Here is a 22635-nt window from a genome sequence, read left to right on the forward strand (position 1 = left end):
ATCTAATAATCCACAGTGACAAACAGATTGCTTACAGATTGGGATTCCTCCAGTTGTGTCAAAGGCCTGTTCAGACGGTATGTGTGGTTTTGACGCTTTGCCCACAGCCAAAATCGCAGAAATTGCACAGGGATACCAAATTCTATTGCAACATCTTCCTACAAAACAAAAGGTCAACTAATTTAATAAGATGAAAATAATTTTCTTGAAACAAACATTGTACTTTATAAATGCTCCTCATTCTTCGCCCTCAAGATAACAGAGATGATATTTCACATCATCACATTGAATATGATCATGTATCTCAAAAAATACAACTGAGAATACACCCTCATTCAACCAAGGAAGATCCTCAAGCCAGGTGACCAATGATGTTGAAGATAGTCAAACCTAATGATGGTCTTGTCAATAATCTAAAGAAAATGCTCAATGTAGGAAGCCATCTTGGAGTCAAGAGAATACAAGGAAAGGTCCATGTGACATAAAACTATTATTGCTAACTTGCTATGTATCCTAACTAAAAAATTCATGGATCATTCTTGTGGAGGAACAAGGCAAGGAGAGGCACCCAAGAAGCATTTAAATATAGGAATTTGGTTCGTAGACATGTTCATAGACTAAAGCATATCACCAAATTGAATGCCAAGGGACACCCAAAGAGACAATCCTCTTTGGTGAACTAATTGACAACAGTGGGCATCTCTCACAAACTCAAGTTAAATAACCCAAGGACCTAAGTTTGCAGCTGTAGAAAGCATTCTTGATACAAAGGGGAAGGACAGAAAACTCAACCTATATAAAGTACTAGAACACCATCTATTTAGAATGTATCACATGTCAAAGTATGATAATATAAAACCTTCCATTACCTTCTTATCAAGTCCTAAATTAGGATCCCAAAACTCTACCCCTTGAACTAAAAGGAACCAAATCACCAACCAAATTTGAAGTGATTAATCTTCAATCTCATGTTCCAAATCAAACCAAAGAATTCAAAACCAGGTTGGTTAAAATTAAGTGTCAACAAGACTATAAAAAAGAATATCCATTAATACAAACCATTACATCGACTACATAAACCGTAAAAAGGAATATCTAGAGCACTATTGTACTCAAAATAATTCCAAACAACATATGGCTAAACACTTTGTGCCGACATGCAAGCTTTAAAATCACTTTGGGTCAGCATGCAAACCTCCACAACACCTCACACTACCATACATGAACCTATCTACATGAGTACCAAGAGGTTAATCACACACTTGAAAAATAACCTCACCCAACTAGCACTTTCATAATGTTTCATCTAGAGACCGTCAAACTAGAATGTCAACCATGAGCATCTCAACCATTAGTAGGTCAAATTATAGGCTATGGATTAATCTATAACTACTTTCTAACATCTTGTAACTATATTATACATATAGACAACTGATTTTTCACATTGAAGATCAGATACTAGAAGAATAGTCTTAGCCATAGAAGCAAAAAACTCCAAAAAATTGAGATCTATATCCATTTTTCGCGAATTAGTACCGCAAGCGATATTTTCCCCCAAAAAATCTTGTCTTTTTAAAAACCCTTGATTGTGATTTTTTCATGTTTAAACCATGTCTGAAACCTTAATCAAACTCCTGCCAGCCTATGAAACCCTCAAAACTCATGAAATGATTTATGAACAATGCTGTCATGCAACATTTTTAGGGCACGACTCCAACCTGGAGCTTGCTGATACGTGCATAGAAGGCGCAACTAATTGTAAACTTGCATGGAGAGAAGAGGTAGTGCATTTGAGTTGGAGGTATACGATTTTTTGTTGTAACACTGCTGCAAATACATTCTATAGCTTTACACCATATAAATGGTATTTACACAAAATTAAACCAGCACATACAAATAGATGAATAATCTGTAAAATAAAATTTTCAATGTGCACATCACAAGGATCTTTCAATCTAAATTAACAAGATAAAAAATGCTAAATCTATTTTATCTAGTTGGGGCTTCTGTCCAAAGAGCTCATATTTTACTGTTATAACTTATATTTAAGCTTGTTGTTCATAATTCATATTTTGTGTCTACTTTATCATAATTCAGTTTTTTCTATATTCAAATGCTAGGATTTATACAATACTGTTAATACACTATCACACATGGTTTAATTTTGTGTCTACTTCTTATCTACATCGAATGCCCTAATCATTCTCGATTTTCTGCACAAGTGAATTGTTATTGTGAAGATTGGTTGGCGATTTGTGTAAATGATGTTCAATTTACATTCAAAATGCAAGTTATATTCTATTAAATAACTTTATTATTTCCTTAATGTATATATCTGACTATCTTCTTGTTTGTGGCAGGTGAGAGGAGCATTTCATATTTTCTATGTCCTATCTCACGAATGCCACTCAATATAAGTATGTAACAAATGGGGCACGGTCAAGCAATGCCTTGATCGGTCATGACCGAACAAGACATTACTTGATCGTGCCTCTTTGTTTATACTAAACAAATGCATGTTCAACGTTAATGCCAATCGGTGGGAGTAGTATTGCAACCGATGTCTATCGGTGTTGGCTTAATGTTAGTCTACACCGATAGTTATCGGTGTGTTAGCCTTAACAACCGATAACTATCGATGTAGACTAACACACCGATAACTATCGTTGATCTTCGTTATATTGCCACCCAACATATCATATGTAACCCGATAATATATATGCAGCCCGATATATATTAATCGGTGTTTTCATTAATCATTTATTTAACATTATTTATGTTAATCAATATATATCTAAATACAAGATTTAATAGATCGATGAACATAACCAAAATACATAGTATGATTATCAATAGGTTGTTTATATGCAAATGTAGAATGGCTATCAAAGAGGACTTAATTGCTTGAAGTTTTTATCATAGTTTTCAATATGATAAATGATTGAATGAGAGACTTCATTTTATCTCTCATTCAATCATTTATCTTACCGAAGCTATCATGCGTTAAGAATTTGGTGCAAACAAACATTTGATGATCTATCTTCTTCTACAGTGGTAGCCTTCTAAATCAGTTATTTGGAAAGAAATAATCCGCATTCTTCGCTAGATGACTTGAATTCAATGCTGATTTAGCCTCTCAATCATATCATTGCTTTACTTGAAGAATGTGACAATGCTATAGTTTCATTTTTTTTACCTAGTCTCATTGCTAGAAGTGAAGAGGTAAAGTTATGTGGAGGTCATCTTTGTTGTTTGTAACTAGGTAAATATGGGTTCGGATTGCCTTAAGGAAACATCCGAACCCATTTAGGACTGGGCCCTATCCTAAAAGGGTAATGTGCCCCCAAGATTGAGCCCAGCCCTATACTTCCACGCCACCCTAAATGCTCCACGCCACAATAAATAAATTGGTGCCAAAAGAAGGAGGCCGACTTGGGTATTAATAAAGGCTAATGACTCATAAAAATAAAGTCATCTTACAAATTCAATTCAATCATTGATGCATTCAGCGAATTAGCTCTGCAAGTAAAATGTGTGAATTTACACAAGGATTGTGCGAACTTGTCTAAGATTGTGCGAACTTGTCCAGGAGGACATAGGCCGTTTTGGTGCAGACTTGAAGAGCTTAGAAGTGCAGATCTGTCATACAAAAGGGATCAGATCTGAAAAGGAAGCTAAGTATTGTACTTGTGCTATTAAGGGAGAATATATAATTTGACCTGTGGGTCTTTAATGCTGGGTTTTTCCTCCTTGGAGGTTTTCCCAAGGTATTTGTGTTTGTCTCTTGTTTACTTCCTTCATTTCTGAGTTTACAGAATTATGGTTTACTAAAATGCTACAAATCTGATTAACAAATTAGGGCATAATTAAAAGACATAAATCTGATTACTGATCTAGGGCACAAAAATTACATGGTATCAAAGCTAAGGTGTCACTAACTTCAGATTTTAGTAAATCATTTGTTGCATATAGCTGCTGTTTGTTTTGAGATTAAAATGTCAGGTTTGAGGGCTGAAGATAGACTTGACGGAGCCTTTAATTTTGCTGCTTGGAAAGTCCATATTCTATTGATCCTTGAAGAGAATGATCTGCTGAAATTCGTAGAAGAAAAAGGGCTGTCCCCTCCAGAAGATGCTGAAGAGCTGAAGCAGTTCAAGAAAGACTCCCTCAAGGCTAGGAAGATCATAATCGAATCCGTCAAGAATCATCTTGTCACTGTCATATCAAAATTTGCGTCTGCCAAGGAAATGATCAAACACTTGGAAGGGATGTATGAAGTCAACAACCTCAGCAGGGCTCTTGCTCTAAGACAGCACCTTCTTCACATGAAAATGAAAGAAGAAGACTCAATCATAGCCTACTTCATGAAGATCAATGAACTAAAGGACAAGCTAAGTACTCTTGATTGCCAAATCTCGGATAAAGATCTTGCGATGATTGCATTAAATGGTCTACCTGATGAATGGGAACCATTCATTCGTAGCATTGGTGGAAGAGCCGATCGTCCCAACTTTGAGCGTCTTCAATCTGATTGCATCGAAGAGGAATCTCGAATTGAGGTAAGAGGAAAACTCAAGAACTCTCACAAAGATAATCATGTTCTATTAGCTAAATCAAGGAAAGGTGGACATTGGAAGAAAGAAAAGAGAAGCAAAGATTTTAGATCCTCCTCCTATGATCCAAGGAAGAAGTCAAGAGATTCCTCTCACATTTGTTGCTTCAGATGTGATAAGTACGGTCACTATGCCAAAGATTGTCAAAATGATCCAAAGGAAAGGGAAGTCAATTTAAATGAAGTTGCCGAACAAAGTGAGGATTATCTTCTTATCTCTGCTCTATCTAGCAATGTTCCTACGAACAGTAATACGTGGATACTTGACAATGGTGCCTCCAGACACATCTCAGGTTTTCGTGAGCATCTTTCAGATCTGATTGAAAAGGACACCAACCTTCATGTGGTAATCGGTGATGATGCTCGATACTCGGTAAAAGGTTCTGGTACTACCTCTTTAAAACTAGATTCTGGTATTTCCTTACAACTCTGTGATATTCTCTTTGTACCTGGTATTAAAAGAAATCTTATTTCCATTTCTGCCTTAGAAGATAAGGGTTTGCAAATAGCATTTTCTGAAGGGAAAGTACTCGCTTGGTCTAAGAAATCTAATCTCAAAATTGCTCGTGTTATTGGGAATAGATGTGATAGTTTATATAAGCTTGCATCTAATCCAATTCAAGCTCTCATCCATGAGGCCCCTGAATCATGCAAGCTATGGCATAGAAGACTTGGACATCTACACTTTCAAGCTCTTCCCACTCTCGGTAAAATGGTTAAAGGTATGCCTAAACTTAGTTTATCTCATGATGATGCTTGTAAAGGTTGTGCAATGGGTAAGAATGTAAAGAATCCTATTCATAAAAGCGATAGTAGGGCTAAAGAAAAGTTAGAACTTATTCATTCAGATTTATGTGGTCCTATGTCTGTAGCATCTCCTAGCGGTTTCCTGTATTATGTTATCTTCATAGATGATTTCTCTAGGAAAACATGGATCTACTTTCTTAAATCCAAAGAGCCTGAAGAAGTCCTAAACAGATTTAAAGAATTCAAAGCCTTAGTTGAAAACACTAAAGGAAATCAAATTAAATGTTTAAGGTCTGACAATGGAGGTGAATACACCTCAAGTAGTTTCTATGACTTTTGTGTTAAGGCAAGAATTAAGAGGGAGCTATGTGTTCCCTACAATCCTCAGCAAAATGGAGTTGCTGAAAGAAAGAACAGGACCATTGTTGAAGCTGCAAGAGCCATGATCCATGATCAAGACCTGCAACCTTTTCTATGGAAGAAAGCATCCAAAACAGCAGTTTATATTCATAATAGATGTCCTCATCGTGCCCTAAAGGTTGTAACTCCTGAAGAAGCCTTTACAGGAATCAAACCTGACATCAGCCACCTAAGGATATTCAGGAGCCTGGTGTATGTTCATGTGCCTAAAGAAAAACGAACCAAGTTGGATCCATCTAGAAAGAAAGGCATCTTAGTGGGATACAGCGAATCTTCCAAAGCCTTCAGGATCTACATTTCAGGCCAAAGGTATGTTGAGGTAAGTAGAGATGTAACTCTTGAAGAAGATATTGCTTTCAAAAGATCTAAAGGTTCATTATCTAACACTAATGATATGGTGCTTGAAAATCAAGATTCAATAGTTGATGCTAACCCTGAGATACAGGAGGAGTCTACTGACCTTCCGGATCAGGAAGTTCAGAATGACCCAACAAAACCGGATCAGGAGTCTGCAAGAGAGTCTGAACCTCACAATGTCGAAGAAGCTATGTCCCATCATGCTTGGAAATCAACCATGGATGAAGAGTATGGGTCTATCATCAAGAATGATGTCTAGGACATTGTACCCAGACCCAAAGGTAAGTCTGTTGTTTCCTCTAAATGGTTGTTTAAAATTAAGCATAATGCTGATGGTAGTATTGAAAAATACAAAGCTAGGTTTGTAGCTCGTGGTTTTTCTCAAAAGGAAGGAATAGATTATGAAGAAACTTTTGCTCCTCTTGCTAGATATACTTCTATTAGATCTATAATAGCTATTGCTGCAGCCAAAGGTTGGGAACTGCATCAAATGGACGTTAAGACAGTCTTCCTCAATGGTGTTATTGAGGAGGAAGTCTATATTAAGCAACCAGAAGGTTATGTAATCCATAAAAGAGATTCTCACGTTTGCAGGTTGAAGAAAACCTTATATGGGCTCAAACAGGTTCCTCAGGCTTGGTATGAAAGAATTGATAAGTACTTACTAAGCTTAGGATTTCGTAAGAATGATGCTGATGCTAACATTTACTTAAAGGTTTATAATGATGATATGCTTATTTTGGTTTTGTATGTGGATGATTTATTTCTCACTAGTGAAAATAAATTAATCATAAGATGTAAGAAAGAATTAGCCTTAGAATTTGAAATGAAGGATTTAGGACTAATGCATTACTTCCTAGGGTTAGAAGTATGGCAAAAATCCAATGAAATTTTTCTAAGTCAAGGAAAATATACTATTGATATTCTGAAAAGATTTAGAATGATGGATTGTAAACCCATGCATACTCCTATGGAATCTAACTTGAAGAAGTTAAGTGTTTCTGCAGCTAACTCTAATTTTGTAGATCCATCTGAGTACAGGCAACTGATTGGATCATTAATGTATCTAGTCAATACAAGGCCTGATATCTGTTATGCTGTGAATGCCCTCAGTTAGTTCATGAGCTTGCCTAAACTTGTTCACCTGGTGGTTGCCAAGCACATCCTAAGATACCTGCGTGGCACTATTGGTTATGGGCTGAAGTATTCGCTTAACACTTCAATCTTCTTGGAAGGCTATTCAAATTCAGATTGGGCAGGAAGCGTCAAGGACAGGAAAAGTACTTCGGGTATCTGCTTCAACTTAGGTTCTGCAATGATCTCTTTGGCATGTAGAAAGCAATCTTCCGTAGCATTGAGCACTGCAGAAGCTGAGTACATTGCAGCATCTGTTGCATCCAGAGAAGCAGTGTGGCTTCGCAAACTCCTTGTTGGATTCATTGTGATAATCAAAGCTGTATAAAGATGTTGGTAAATCCTGTATTCCATGACCGGTCCAAACATTTGGAAACGCACTATCACTTCATTCGGGATATGGTGCAAAGAGGCGCCATTCAACTAAAGTACATTAGCACGGATGAACAGGTTGCGGACATCCTTACCAAACCTTTATCCAGAGTGAAGTTCGAATACTTCAGAGACAGACTTGGTATTGTGGAAAACAGAACCCTGATTGAGAGGGAGCTCCAATCTCAGTGACTCTATCTGCAGCACTTTGATCATTCTTTGCTTGTGTGCAAGAATGAATTGTGTCCAATCTATGCTTGTGTGCTAGATGGAAAATTGTAATTATGTAAAGACCCACTTGTGTATTACACTTTCTATGCTTGTGTGCTAGAACCATCCTATGCTTGTGTGCTAGGTGGAAGATGTAATTCTATGCTTGTGTGCTAGATCCATTCTATGCTTGTGTGCTAGATCCATTCTATGCTTGTGTGCTAGATGGAACTCTAAAGGTTCAAATTATGTATTCTCTTCTTCCCTAGTTAAGAGGGAGTGTTGTTTGTAACTAGGTAAATATGGGTTCGGATTGCCTTAAGGCAACATCCAAACCCATTTAGGACTGGGCCCTATCCTAAAAGGGTAACGTGCCCCCAAGATTGAGCCTAGCCTTACACTTCCACGCCACCCTAAATGCTCCACGCCACAATAAATAAATTGGCGCCAAAAGAAGGAGGCCGACTTGGATATTAATAAAGGCTAATGACTCATATAAATAAAGTCATCTTGCAAATACAATTCAATCATTGATGCATTCAGCAAATTAGCTCTGCAAGTAAAAGGTGTGAATTTGCACAAGGATTGTGCAAACTTGTCTAGGATTGTGCGAACTTCTCCCTTAATAGCACAAGGATTGTGCGAACTTGTCTAGAAGTGCAGATCTGTCATACAAAAGGGATCAGATCTGAAAAGGAAGCTAAGTATTGTACTTGTGCTATTAAGGGAGAATATATAATCTGGCCTGTGGGTCTTTAATGCTGGGTTTTTCCTCCTTGGAGGTTTTCCCAAGGTATTTGTGTTTGTCTCTTGTTTACTTCCTTCATTTCTAAGTTTACTGAATTATGGTTTACTAAAATGTTACAAATCTGATTAACAAACTAGGGCATAATTAAAAGACATAAATCTGATTACTGATCTAGGGCACAAAAATTACAATCTTTGTCTTCGTAATATTTTATGATTTTATCCTTCTCTAAATTTTTAGTAAAAATTCCCTTGGCTGCATAAAAACATCAGCTTGATGTTTATATGTAACCCAATATTGTTCCAAGATGTCCAATCTTGGTGACATCAAAATCTTGGTGATTGTGATTTTGTATTCATGTTTTAATATTATGCATATCTATCCTTAAATGTGTTTTGTGTCTAGGTTTGGTTTAATAGCAAAGCTTTTGAGTGCGACTTGGTTTTGTATCTTGAATCTTTGAAAATGCATAACTCATGCCCATTTGACTCTACCTATTATAAGAAATGGTTTCTCTTCATATCGATTGCTTAGATTTTTATTTGGATGATACATTCTTTGAAGTTACCTACTTGCAAAATTTTCAGTGATAAAATGTTTTTTTTTTCTTTTACCCTTTTGAGATGCAAACATGTTTATTGTAGTTGTTTCCAGTTCTTACAAAGTTTTAAAAGGTTTTAGAGTTTGTTATGATCGTGTCATCTCCATGAATAAACACTCTTTTGATATTAATAATAATTTGGAATGCAATGTAGTAGCATTTTACCATCCACTGACATCATACAAAAGACTGGAGGTATACACGCATATCATTCAATGAAATCTTTTATTGTTAACTTAGCAATAACTTTATCAACTTCATACAAACTACTAGCAAAGCTTACAGGCTACACTTTATTCTACTATTTAGACAAACTTCTCATTTGGATAATGTATGGGCTAAATTATCTATTTTATTTGCTCGCTATATCTCTATGCTATGGAAATGCCTTTGAATTTAAAAAACAAGTAGTTTTTGTCTCTTTTTCTACATTTTTTACTCTTTTTTTAATGTGATTTTTTCAAAAAAAATCATACTTTTAGTTTGCTTATGTTTTCCCCAAAAGATTTTTTCTGCTATGGTCTTAGCAAATTAATCTGATGTGATTACCCATTTCTGGTTATGGGAATTCTCATTCTTGGCCTTGCTATCTATAACATCTATTGTAACTTATTCATTTCTGTCTTGAATAGAAGTAGCACTCTTTGCTAGAAGTCTTTTGCAAACTAATAGTTTACTGATTTTTTCACCAGAAGATTTTTGCTGCTATGGTCTTAGCAAATTAATCTGATGTGATTACCCATTTCTGATTATGGGAATTCTCATTCTTGGCCTTGCTATCTATAACATCTATTGTAACTTATTCATTTCTGTGTTGAATAGAAGTAACACTCTTTGCTAAAAGTCTTTTGCAAACTCAAATATGTAATGGTTAACAATGTATTTGGACAAATCATTACTTTGTCGGTGCTTTACGAGTGGAATACTACTACCTCATGACACTTTGAGAATGAGTACATGAAGTTCCAATAATTGAGATAGCATAAGGAGCAATCAGCTGATGAGTACACCAACTAGGTCCATGCCTACATAAGAACACCCCAAGGCAACACAAAGTGCTTAAATACATCAACAAATTATCACCTTATATTCATGCAAAACTGGAGTTTCCAAATTGAGATACATTGGTCCAAGCATTCGATGGTGGATTCAAGATTGAAGATAAGGCTAAGCTCAAGCAAAATCTCTCCTCACACAAGAATAATCCCATATAGGAATCCAATTCCACAACCTTTGTGCAAAAGAAAAATTCCCCTACACAAAAGCAACCACAAAATTCCAAATTTTTTGTTCCAAATGATAAAAAATCAATATCATCCATGATGAACAAAGGCAAAGGCAACAACCAACAAGTTGATAAGTGGTGTTGGTTTGAGCATGTCATATTACCTAACTAATTTCATATTAGATCCTATTCACACTTACAATAATTGAGCTTACTAGATCATTTAACTTTTGTGCCTCGTATCATAGGATTAAGACATGACATGATCATAGTATGTCCTCCAAATTAATCCTTGTCTTTATTACAACAGTTTCCTTATTGTATATTGTAGCAGTTCCATTTTTGCAACTAATGAATTCTCTGGTTTCATAGCATTTCCGCTACTTCTATTTTATATGGAAAGTTCTTTTGGTTGCAAGTGATCTATGCACTAATGTGGAATTGATCAACAACTATTACATGATATCAGTGCCCCGGATCTGCAATTCCTCTTCCTCTATTTGGAGAGTTTCAGCAAAAATCTTTCAAAAGGTGTATCTTGGTGCCAAACAAACCTCATGGTTGAGCTCAAAAGACCAAGAAACCTATATATCCACATAAGACACGATAGGATTTGGTGCCAGAAAAATAGAAGCTATTTTTGGATTTGAATATTATAGTAGGCAAAATTCTGTAAGGCTATATGATCAAAACGACTGTACAATCATCGTACATATACATTCCTGACCACCATTGCTGCACAAACATCAAGTCTGCAAGGAATATTAGGTTGAAGGCATAAACTTGTGTCTTCATTGGTTCGACTCGTAGGCAAACATCATCAAACCAACATTGGTTAGTCAATGTGTAATGTGCCCATTCGGGATTCACCTTGATTTAAACCTGAAACAACATTTCTAACTTAAAGTGAGAATTGTCATACATTTATAAATATAATTTCATTAATTTTGAAGGCATTTTACTATAATATTCAACTCATAATGCTAAGAATAGTTTTTGGAAGAAAAACTTATCTTGATAAGTTTCCAACATTCCCTCTTTTATATCTGTATGAACATTTTGTTTCATAAGCAAATCTAATATAGCATTATTTTTCCATACAGCATCTGCTTATTCTCTCCTTTATTTATTATATATTTAATTCTTTGTATACTTCATGCTTTTCTTCTCCGTAGAAATTCAGTGATATTATAGTTCGCTGTTTTGTCACTTCTTAGCTGCTATCTTATGCATCTGTCAAACCATGATTTGCCACCTTGCCTTGCAGGTCATATCATCACAAAATAAATAAACCAGCTGTCTCATAATCAAATCACCATGTCATATGTTAGTTCATTCATAACTCTGCGATTATTTCAACTGTAATGTCCCGCTTTGTAATCTTCTAGAATTTAAAACTGATTCCTTATAATTTCAGTTGCAAGAGACCTCTTCTAATTGAAAATTATACTCCGAATGAATTTGGGATAGTAACAATACACTTATTGCAAGTATCTACCTCCTTGTTATTAATTTAATTATAACGATGATGGAAATTATCTTTGGTCTGCAATGATTATACTTTATCCAAATGTCTTGGACAATAAGATCAATATGAATACCTGATAGGAAACCTTATTCAATCAATCTAGAGGTCTTTCAATATGTAAGAACAAGGGAATGGATTATATTGATATAAGTATCTATACAGTTTACTATCTTGATATCTGCGAGCTTCACTATATACAAAAATTTATTTCTTGGTATACCTTTATGTCTATTACAATAATGTTAGGTACGGACCCAAAAGTTGCTGTCTCTGATAACTCTCTTAGAATGAAGACGATATGGGTTGGAACTAGACTGATCTGAAAATAGACATCGCTTGTTATTTCTGATACTTGCCTTAATGTGAATGAGAGATATCTGACGCTGATCAGTCTACGGGGACCCTGAGCAAATATTTGTTCGCTTGTCTGATCCAATATCCATTATAACTGCGATGATAACTGATGGCGATCTGAATATATTATCGCCGTCTCTAATCTGCTTCTGCGATGCCATTTTAATACTTCCTCCTAATTGCACATCCCCGACTTCATAGGTTCGTGGTTCCACTGAGCCTTATATCCCCTTATTACTCGGATGTCTAGAGGTCCTTTGAGGGTTGTTTTATGCAATCCGATTGTAAACCCCTTCCCTGGTATTTGGATGGGCCGAACCTTAATATATACCTTGCAACATCAAAGAGTTGCATCTCTTGAATATCTAAGAGACATGTTTCTTAATTACATCTTTCCATGAACAATTGTTACTTATACCAATCGTACTTTTATTTCTAATCACTGCCTTTGCATTGCTGAGTATGATTGCTGTTCTAATCATTAACCATTTACTGAATAACTAATCAATAGATTAGTTAATCGCTGAGTATAATTAGTTCTTGGTGATACTAATTCTCCTTCAACATGACTGATATTAGAGTGATTACAATAATTGCTATACAATCCACTTCTCCTATGGTGATGGGCATTGATATGTTTGTTGATTGCTTACTTCATGCTTAATATAACCATTCATTGCAAAGTGATTTGCTGATCCATTAATCAACTACCGAACCTTATATATACCTTGCAACATCAAAGAGTTGCATCTCTTGAATATCTAAGAGACATGTTTCTTAATTACATCTTTCCATGAACAATTGTCACTTATACCAATCGTACTTTTTATTTCTAATCACCGCCTTTGCATTGCTGAGTATGATTGCTGTTCTAATCCTTAACCATTTACTGAATAACTAATTAATAGATTAGTTAATCGCTGAGTATAATTAGTTCTTGGTGATACTAATTCTCCTTCAACATGACTGATATTAGAGTGATTACAATAATTGCTATACAATCCGCTTCTCCTATGGTGATGGGCATCAATATGTTTGTCGATTGCTTACTTCATGCTTAATATAACCATTCATTGCAAAGTGATTTGCTGATCCATTAATCAACTGCTGCCATCTAATCATAGTTGCTGACTTATATTGGACACATTGTAACCGATAGCATCAATCAATGTTTGATACCAGTTTGGATGATCGCTAACATAATTTGCTGTCATCCAAATATTCCACCAGTGATGATATAGACAATTGTCACCTCTTCATGACCCATAACCGATATATTATTGCTATTACTTGTTTATCGATTTGTAATGGTTCGTAATGGTAACACTTATCGATATCATAATTTCTTAATGGTTGTTTTAAATTTCATAGCCAATCCTTTTGTAAGAGGTCTCCATTCATCTTCGACATAATCGCTATTCTCCAATTGATATTAGGGGAGTCACTAACTGTAGCTTGTATATGTTACAGCATCCTTGGATACGATAGCCTTCACAATGCTTACATTCCTCTTTTTCTTGTCAACTCTAATGTAGCTGAGTGTAATGTTCTTTCCACATCCGTTCACAAATCTGCCCCAATTCGATTTCTCTTAATTAGTCGATGCCTCCTTGTATGTAATTGCTTAATATCTGTCCAATATAGAATTGTTGTTCAATCACTGATCACTCAATAGACTCTTCCCTTGTATATGATTATTGCAATTTTGTCTCTTTAGAGACTTTACAAAATTGCGGTGCTAGGTTGCCATGGTACAAAGTGTGGGGACATTACTCACCAAGCCCCTGTATTGAGTTTATTGGTGATTACTCATTGAAACTTAGCAAGTCCAACTGCTTCACTCATTGCTCCCAAAAACAAAGAAATAACACAAATTAGACATTTTTTTTGCATTTCAAAGTCCTATTCAACCATGTTAACACACAACATTAGAGCATGCTAGAGCAAATTGGAGTTTTCCAAGGATTTGAATTACAAATTTTTGAAATTTCGGATTTCCACAAGGTTAGTTCCTTTTTTTTTCTGCTTTATTTCAAGCATATAAATTTATAAATCATTTCTAAGATTATATGTAAAACTTACATATTTTATAGCATTGAATTAATTTGATTTATCTAAATTTGTTTGTTGATTAAGATTTAAATGATTTACAATTACATAATTTTTTTAATGTAGGGTTTACATTTTATGGCTAAAAGATGTTACTTTTGTCAAATTCACCATGTTACCCCGAGTTTCCGGGACAGGGATGGTAGGAGGCGGGGGTATGCATTTCGGGGACGATGAATTTTTTTTGACAATTTTGGGGACGGCTATATAAAAAAAGGAAAGATTTAAATAGGGAAATTTAAAATATTCATATGAAAACATGGATAAAGCATGCACATAATACATTATCGAACCTTACATATAAGAACTAGTAGAGTTCTTATGCCAAATTTGTGTTAAATTGAGAGTCAAAGTCAAATTGCTTATAGAATTCATTGTCAAAATTCATTGTCAAAATTCTTGTCAATATGCAGAATTTATGGGGACATCCCCTAGGAGTCCCCAATCCCTAGGACGTCCCCGAGACGGGGACGCCTAGAAAAAAAACCGGAGACACATCCCCGGGTAAAGTAGCAAATTCATTAATTCAATTACCATATTATTGTATTACGTTTCAATTTTTCAAACATTTAAATTTTACATGATTTTTATAAATTCATTTTCAAAATGCTATCTTTTTGAAAAGACATTTTTTATTGTTTATCAATATTGTAGGTTAATATACAATGGCATTTGGCTCCAAATCAATGTCGAACTCATAAGAGAAATTTGTCCCATTGGAACTAAACCCTTTGGAGGTTTTGACCCTGTTTGGAAATATATATTATAATGGGACTAGTAGTGAGAACTATGATTTGTACCTAGTGCTCGAAGAAGCTTAGTGGAGGCATCAATTCACAAATCCAAGTTGTGCATAATGACCCCAAAATAGGTCAAACAAGAGATGATGCCATTTCTTTCATTACTAGATGAAAAGGAATTGAAATGACCAAGGCACAAGCAACCATAAAAGCATCCATTGCTCTTCATTTGAGAACAAAATCCAATGTAGATACAACAATCATGATGGGCTCTAGTTGTGGCCCATGCATACGTGGCACATCCACCTCATCCAACTCAAGCAAAGCTCAATCAAAGAGTTTTTTTTGTGCCTATAAATGTACATGGAGTACAATATTCATTTCAAGATACATCGTAGAATAAGGACACACAAAGAAGCAGATAAAGAATGTGCAATTTTTTGGTATTACAACCTTCCATTCAATGTGGCGCAGAGTCCATATTGGATGTATTTGGTAACAACATTGACAATTGCAGCGAGAGGGTACAAGATGCACTCTCCAAAATAATTAAGTGGTAAGTTGCTCCAAGATTCTATTGAAGATGCAAAAATAGTTGTGGAAAATCAAAAGAAGCAATGGTGAAAGTTTGGATGAACGATTCTTTCAAAAGGGTGAATGAAAGGAAGAAATCACACACTCATCAATCTTTTAAATAATTTCAAATGGTAAGTTGATTGTTTTGAAGTCAATTGATGCCTCCACAAAAATAAAGAATGCAGAAACTTTGAGTTTGGTGTTGAAAGCGGTTGTTTTACAGGTGGGCATACAATATATTGTGCAAGTTGTTACTAACAATGTAGCGGCATACATGACAACTAAAAAATTGCTTCAAGAGAGGCATTTGACACTCTTTTGGACCCCTCATGCAACCCACTGCCTTGACCTTCTTTTGGAGGACATAGGAAAAATTGATTAAGTGAAACTAATTATAGAAGATGCAAGAAATACAACAAAATATATTTATAATCACTTATGGGTTCTTAACTTGATAAGAGATCACACCTAGGAGAAATAGCTTGTGTGATCAAGTTTGCAACTAATTTTCTAATGTTGTAAAGTATTTCTTGTTTATTGACATTTGAAGAAAATGTTTGTGAGTCAAGCATGGCTAGCCTCAACAAATTCAAAAAACGCTAATGAAGAGAGGACCGGAAAGCCAATTTGTGATGGTATCTATGCCAAGAGAGATATAGAGATCATCAAGGTAACTTCAAACTTCAATTTATATTTAAAATTGAATCTTTTATTTGTAAACTTTAAAAGTCTTTAGTTTCAGTATAACTTTAATTTGTTTGTACTCTGTAGGCATCAGAGCCGCTAGCTAGCATGGATAGGGAGCATAACCCAATGGGATGTATTTATGGGGCAATATATAGAGCCTAAGAGGCCATCCAAAACTATTTCTAGGGGAGATGCAAGTAGTTAAAGACCAAAGAATTTTATTCTTAATTTCAATATTTTCCTTCGAGTTTTCTTTATGTAGTGTACATTATGTTATTGATTTGACTGTTAATCAAGGCCTCTAAATTTATGTATGAGTCCTTCAATTGGTATATCCCACCTGTTATATGGTTTTTATATCCAATAAACTCTTTGTATAAACAGGGGATGTGTTGTTGTAGCTAAGCATTGGTCATCTTCCCAGCTGGGATCATCTGCTATATCTATAACATATAAATTGTTCTAATCATATTATAATTTCCTTTTCTTAAAATCCCTGGTTTGTTTCTATTTTTTTCAATTAATTGATTTAAATTGAATAATAGATTTTCAATGAGTTTTATGGAATTTATTAATAAGGTCATAATATTATTATGAGTTTATAAACTCTATTCATAAAGACATGACTCGTCACAATTGCATACAGCCCTCATAAACAGAAATTCTTCTAGCACAGAAATTAAGACTCATGCAGATTGCATATAGCCTTCCATTACTCCTATTAACTTCTTCAACGATTCTTGCAAGCTGTCAGAGAATATAAATCTGATTTGCAGCATAAGTCTTCAGGATCAATAAAGCACTGATACCACTTGGTAAGAGAAGGGGAGATAAAGATTCAAAAATATATGTATAATTCAATATATATTGGATAAAATTCTAGCATTACATGACATCATTATTTAGATGCTATAAAAGGTATAAATGTAATGGGGCACACCCCTTTGGCTTTAGTCAGGATACTAAATTAGATAAAAAATAGGCTCATTAGAATTTTCCAGTCAACTTCATTGTCAAACAGTGTGAATAATATGTAAGACAAATGAACAAATATAAACATGAGTACTGAGAAGGCTAACTATGCAAGCATATTTTTGACTAAACACGTAGACATACTCATTACCAATCATCCATTCCTCTTGTGATTACTATAAAGGATACTATCTTCAATACTAATGTTCATCTAGCCCCTAAAAGGCACCTCAATTTGCCTGTAATCTGCCTCATTTGCATTTAAGCACGACATTAACAAAATTCATGAAATATATGACTTTTTTTTGAAAATCAATATTGCAGAAGATGACTATACCCTACTGTTTGGCCAGTAGCTTGATAAAGCAGATAATACGCAAGTGCTACTGAAAAACTAAGCTGGCATAGTACAATGGTAACATTTACTGAATATTCGTGCCAATCCATACAAGAAATAAAAAAACACATAAATGTTAAAGCATATGCCATAAGAGAACCATCGAGGCAGACGAGGATGAATCAAACTCAAAGAAAAAAAGGAATAATCATAATAAATCAGTCAAAATGTTTACAAAGATTGATTTCAAATGAGAAAACTGGAGCCTCAGACCCTAATGTCTTATTCATGAACATATACTTAACAGAGATGAGACAAGACTCCATCCTAGACATCAAAACAGATGTCAACCAAAAATTTAAGTAGGCCAGGTGTGCCCAAAACAAACTCTAATACAGTCTGCATTGAATATATAAAGGTGACTTAAAATGAGTCATATAAAATGTGAATCAAAATTTAAGAAAAGTAGTGTATGTAAAAGAACCTACCCAAAGAAACAACTCAAAAATCAACATTTCAAGGACCATCAAGATGGCAAGCTCAAATGATATCCAAACTGCTCCAACAAGAGTGCATGAATTAAAGAAGGCATAAAAATAGTCTAACATGTAGAAACATCACCAGACGCACACAGTCCTAAGAAGTTTATTTATTTCATTGAATAGTGACGAATGCACTAGCAATCCATAAAATATTTCTTTGATCTTTCATCCTTGATAGTAAAAATGACTAGTAGTGGTGACAATGAGATGGATAGTGAAAAACTAAACTCAAAGGAAGTTGAAGGGAGCATTTGGGGTTCTTGTTCCAAACACAAGTGTTTTTGCAGCACCAACAAATTATTTTGCATAGCCTTCATCCTTTCTTCAGAGGTTTGCAAAAATGTCGATTCAACTCCTAAAAGCCCTTGCTGCAATTTAACATCATTTTAAGTGATAATCAGATTTAAAAAGTGGGGGCAATAAACATTGGTTGTGGCATGTTTGCAAAACTGATCTTTATGGGATCTATAATAAGGTTTGACAACATTTATCAGTATGTGTGGAAATAGGTTAGTGTTTGTGGGGAAATAATGTTGGAAGAGTGCATTGAAATAGCAAAGTTGGTTGGGGAGAGTGAAGCAAACTACTACAAATAAACATGCATCCACGCCATAGTATCTATTGATGAGTATTATGATATATCAGATGGATAGAGTTATGATAAAGGGAAGAGAAAGGCCCTTTCTATCGTAGGTGAGGAAAATATAGTGGTGGGCTTGTTAAATTTGCAACAACGTAACCATGTTGATGATTCAGTGGCCAAATTCTTTATGTCCATATCATCTCACTTCATTTCGTAAGGCATCCTTATTTAAAACAGATGTTGAGAAATGTTACTCTTTTTGGATCATCTTATGCAAACCTTAAAGAAAACAAATTGTGTACTACCCTCCTTGACAGACAATATTCTATGGTGAACATATTGATGGAGGAGATAACACAAACATGGATTAAGATTGGCTCTTCCATTGTCATGGAGATGACATCAAAATTAAGACAGTGACAGCAGTATAACACCAATACAAAACTATCAGTGATGAAAATATCATGAAAGCAGTATATATCATTAAGACAGTGAAAGCAATAATTTCAAATTTAAAAATTGAGACAGTCACAGTAGTCACAGTAGTATATCAGCAATAAACATATCAAGATTCAGATATATAACTAAATTGACTAATTCTTAACTTAGTAACACAATCGGTTCATCAAGCACCACAGAAACAAAACCATTACATACACCATGTCACCATGAAAATCAACATTTCATGAGTCAAAATTTTATATGTATATTACTATAATGATATTAAAATAAGATATGCAAATATTTACAGTCTGAAACAGACCACAGAATAGGAACCTTCCTGAACCATCACAATTTCTCAAATGGTTGGCATGGTATTAGAGATGCACAGATTGCAGATAACCACAATGTAAATTTCATTCATGTGAACATATATCCAAGTTTTTGCTTTCTTTCTTTCAAATAAATTATGAGCCCACTTTCTATTGATAGTTCAATTATAATAGCAAATGGCTTAGTTTACAGCATTTTCGTAAGGTTGTATGCTTCAGTTACTGCTAAGTCATTGCAACTTTAAAGCTCCCACAAGAAACAATTAATATACAGCTTCACAAAGGAAAATATATATTTCTATACAGAAGACTAAGCAAAAAAATGATGTCTTTGGCTTGCAAAAAGAACCAGTTCTAGCTATTAAATTAAATCTAACTGCAAAGAAAGAAAGCTTCTTAAGAAAGATCTTATCCCTATTAACATTGTTAGCAGCTCATTATACTAAAACATATCTACAAATGTTAACACAGCCTTTGTCAATTGCAGAGGGGAAGCATACCTTGAAAGATGTAAATGCAATTTGCTTCTGAATCCGAAAAGTCCGTACTTTGTCATGATCTACAAGATCAAAATATATGTCCTTGCCAATCTGATTAGTAAGATCAATGTCACGGGCAACCTGAAAGGACAATCACATAAAATTGATTCTCTATTGCACATTGTCTGCTGATGCTCGAACGTTATTGTTAACTTCTTTGTAACCCCATCATAAGCCATAAACAAATATTCTTCCAAGTTCTTTTACAGAAATTTGTATTAGCTTTTATAGCGATTGGTTGGTAGTCATATAATTGGATTTTTTCAAATAACACTGCACAAATTACATAAAATGTATCAAGTGCTGTTATCAATGTGGGTTTACCTTTATAACTGTATAAAGGTGGGCCTCTGCCTTTTCTTTCCGCTTCTGCACCTTATCATCCTGCTCTTTCTTTAATCTCACCTGCACAGAACAGATATATGGTGCATAAAGAAAATTCAAACAAGCATCTCAATAGATACAAAGAAAGAAAATAAAAACTTTAAATGTAAAACAAATATAATCACCCTTAAGTGCTCTGCAATATCCTTCTCATCAACGTTGCAAATAATCTTGTCCTTATCACTCTCTCTTACATACACAAGCATATAAGCATTCGAATATTTTGTGAACTTAAAAGGAGTGTTGTTAAAACCAGGATTTGTCTGTAGCACCTGACATAACAACAATAAAAGGAATGATAGACATACTATCAACAGTTTTCATATAAACACAACATATACCACAAATGGTAAAGATCCTTACTTCCTCTTCACCACCATACTGTTCTTCCAAGGCCCTCTTATTATCTTCCTTTGTAACACGCTCATCATCAAACTTGTACCTATGCACAGTCCTCGGATACAGTTAAAAAACAATGAAAAGACTTTACTGCCTTCTTAGACAAAAAACAATGAATGGGATCAGAGTTCTCACATTATGAGACATGTCAAAAATTGTCAATAAAAAGGGGAGTATTTAAACCAATATAGTCCAAAAAAGTATCTTTTTAAAGGAATTTAAAAAACAAAGAGTAAACAGTAGTTTAATAACAACAGAAACTTTTGCTCAATCTGTCCACCATATAATCTATCCTCAGAAATCAATATAAGGTTCAACTAGCATACCATTGATCTGAGAGAGTTGGTCTAATAAAAGCATAATAATGTCCTCCATGCACACCCCCACTGTGGACCAATACACTGCCACATGAAAAAATATTTATAAAATCAGCTTAGAAAGCTAAGTACTGTTACCTGTAAGAATACACAACAATCTCACTCACAAGAAGGGCCAATGGTGTCTGAAAAAAAGCAGCAAAAATCGTTTGGGGAAAAAATCGGCAAACCAAAATTATAAGATTCTTTGAAATAATCGGGAGAAAATCGGATTTAAAAAAAACATAAAAAATCATAGAGAGAGAGAAACTATTTTTTTTTTAAACTTAAGGGCATTTCCATAGCATAGAGATATAGAATGCAAATAAAATAGAGTTTAACCCATGAATTGTAGAGAATAATTTTTTGTTGTTTATATTCATATTGCTGATTACATAGGCAAATAATTGGTTAACTTTTTAAGAGGGCAGTCCCCAAATACACCAAATAGTTGTGTAAGTCTGATATCAAATATTAGCCAAGTCTATGAAGTAACCGAGATCAAAACTTAACAGACAGCAATCTAGCTACTGTTAAGAATTTAGTAAAAGTGGAAGCTATTTTGAAGTGATTCAAGAATTTCATTGTGATTGAGGCAAGGAGTTTTGTAGGGTTAATTCGATATTTTGGAAAGCTTATCAAATCATATTCCATGATTGCAATGCTTTATATCATAGCAGCAAAAATTGTTTGGGGAAAAAATCAGCAAACCAAAAGTGTAAGAATTTTTGAAAAAAAGGGGTTAAAATTGGATTTTAAAAACGTTAAAAACAAGCAGAAAAATAGACACAAACTACTTTCTTTTTTAAACTTAAGGGCATTTCCATAGCATAGAGATATAGAGAGTAAATAAAATAGAATTTAACCTATGAAATGTAGAGAATAGATTTTTGTTGTTTATAATCATATTACTGATTACATTGGCAAATATTCAGTTAACTTTTTAAAAGGGCAGTCACCAAATACACCAAAAAGTTGTCTAAGTCTAAGATCAAAGATTAGCTTAGTCATAGAAGTAGCTGAGATAAAAATTTATTAGACAACGATCAAGCTATTGTTAGAAATTTAGTAAAAGTGGAAGCCATTTTGAAGTGATCCAACACTTTCGTTGTGATTGAGGCAAGGAGTTTTCTAGGGGTAGTTCAATATTTGAGAAAGCTTATCAAATAATATTCCACAGCTGCCATTGTTTACCCCGCGGGGTGTGTTATTAATATTGCATATCAACAGTCAGATGATAACCATAGGATAGAATAGTAACCAGAAACTCAAAGCAATGCTTTCATTAATGCCAAAATGTCTAGTACAATAATCATTCTCTGCATCAGTG

The 22635-nt window shown here is 34.5% G+C and overlaps 1 protein-coding gene across 2 annotated transcripts in view; it reads right to left on the minus strand.

Annotated features, from left to right (window-relative positions):
* Positions 1 to 22635, minus strand: part of LOC131035079 (ubiquitin C-terminal hydrolase 12) — a 225024-nt gene that overhangs the window by 77924 nt on the left and 124465 nt on the right. For both annotated transcript variants that reach the window (XM_057966706.2, XM_057966707.2), the window contains exons 10-15: positions 21276 to 21350; positions 20914 to 20992; positions 20676 to 20822; positions 20491 to 20571; positions 20128 to 20247; positions 36 to 158 (exon numbers count right to left, since the gene is read on the minus strand). In XM_057966706.2, the coding sequence (XP_057822689.2) occupies positions 36 to 158; positions 20128 to 20247; positions 20491 to 20571; positions 20676 to 20822; positions 20914 to 20992; positions 21276 to 21350 (625 nt within the window). The remainder of the gene's footprint in view (positions 1 to 35; positions 159 to 20127; positions 20248 to 20490; positions 20572 to 20675; positions 20823 to 20913; positions 20993 to 21275; positions 21351 to 22635) is intronic.

The sequence above is a fragment of the Cryptomeria japonica genome, chromosome 3 (genome assembly GCF_030272615.1).
Source record: "Cryptomeria japonica chromosome 3, Sugi_1.0, whole genome shotgun sequence".
Lineage (NCBI taxonomy): Eukaryota > Viridiplantae > Streptophyta > Pinopsida > Cupressales > Cupressaceae > Cryptomeria > Cryptomeria japonica.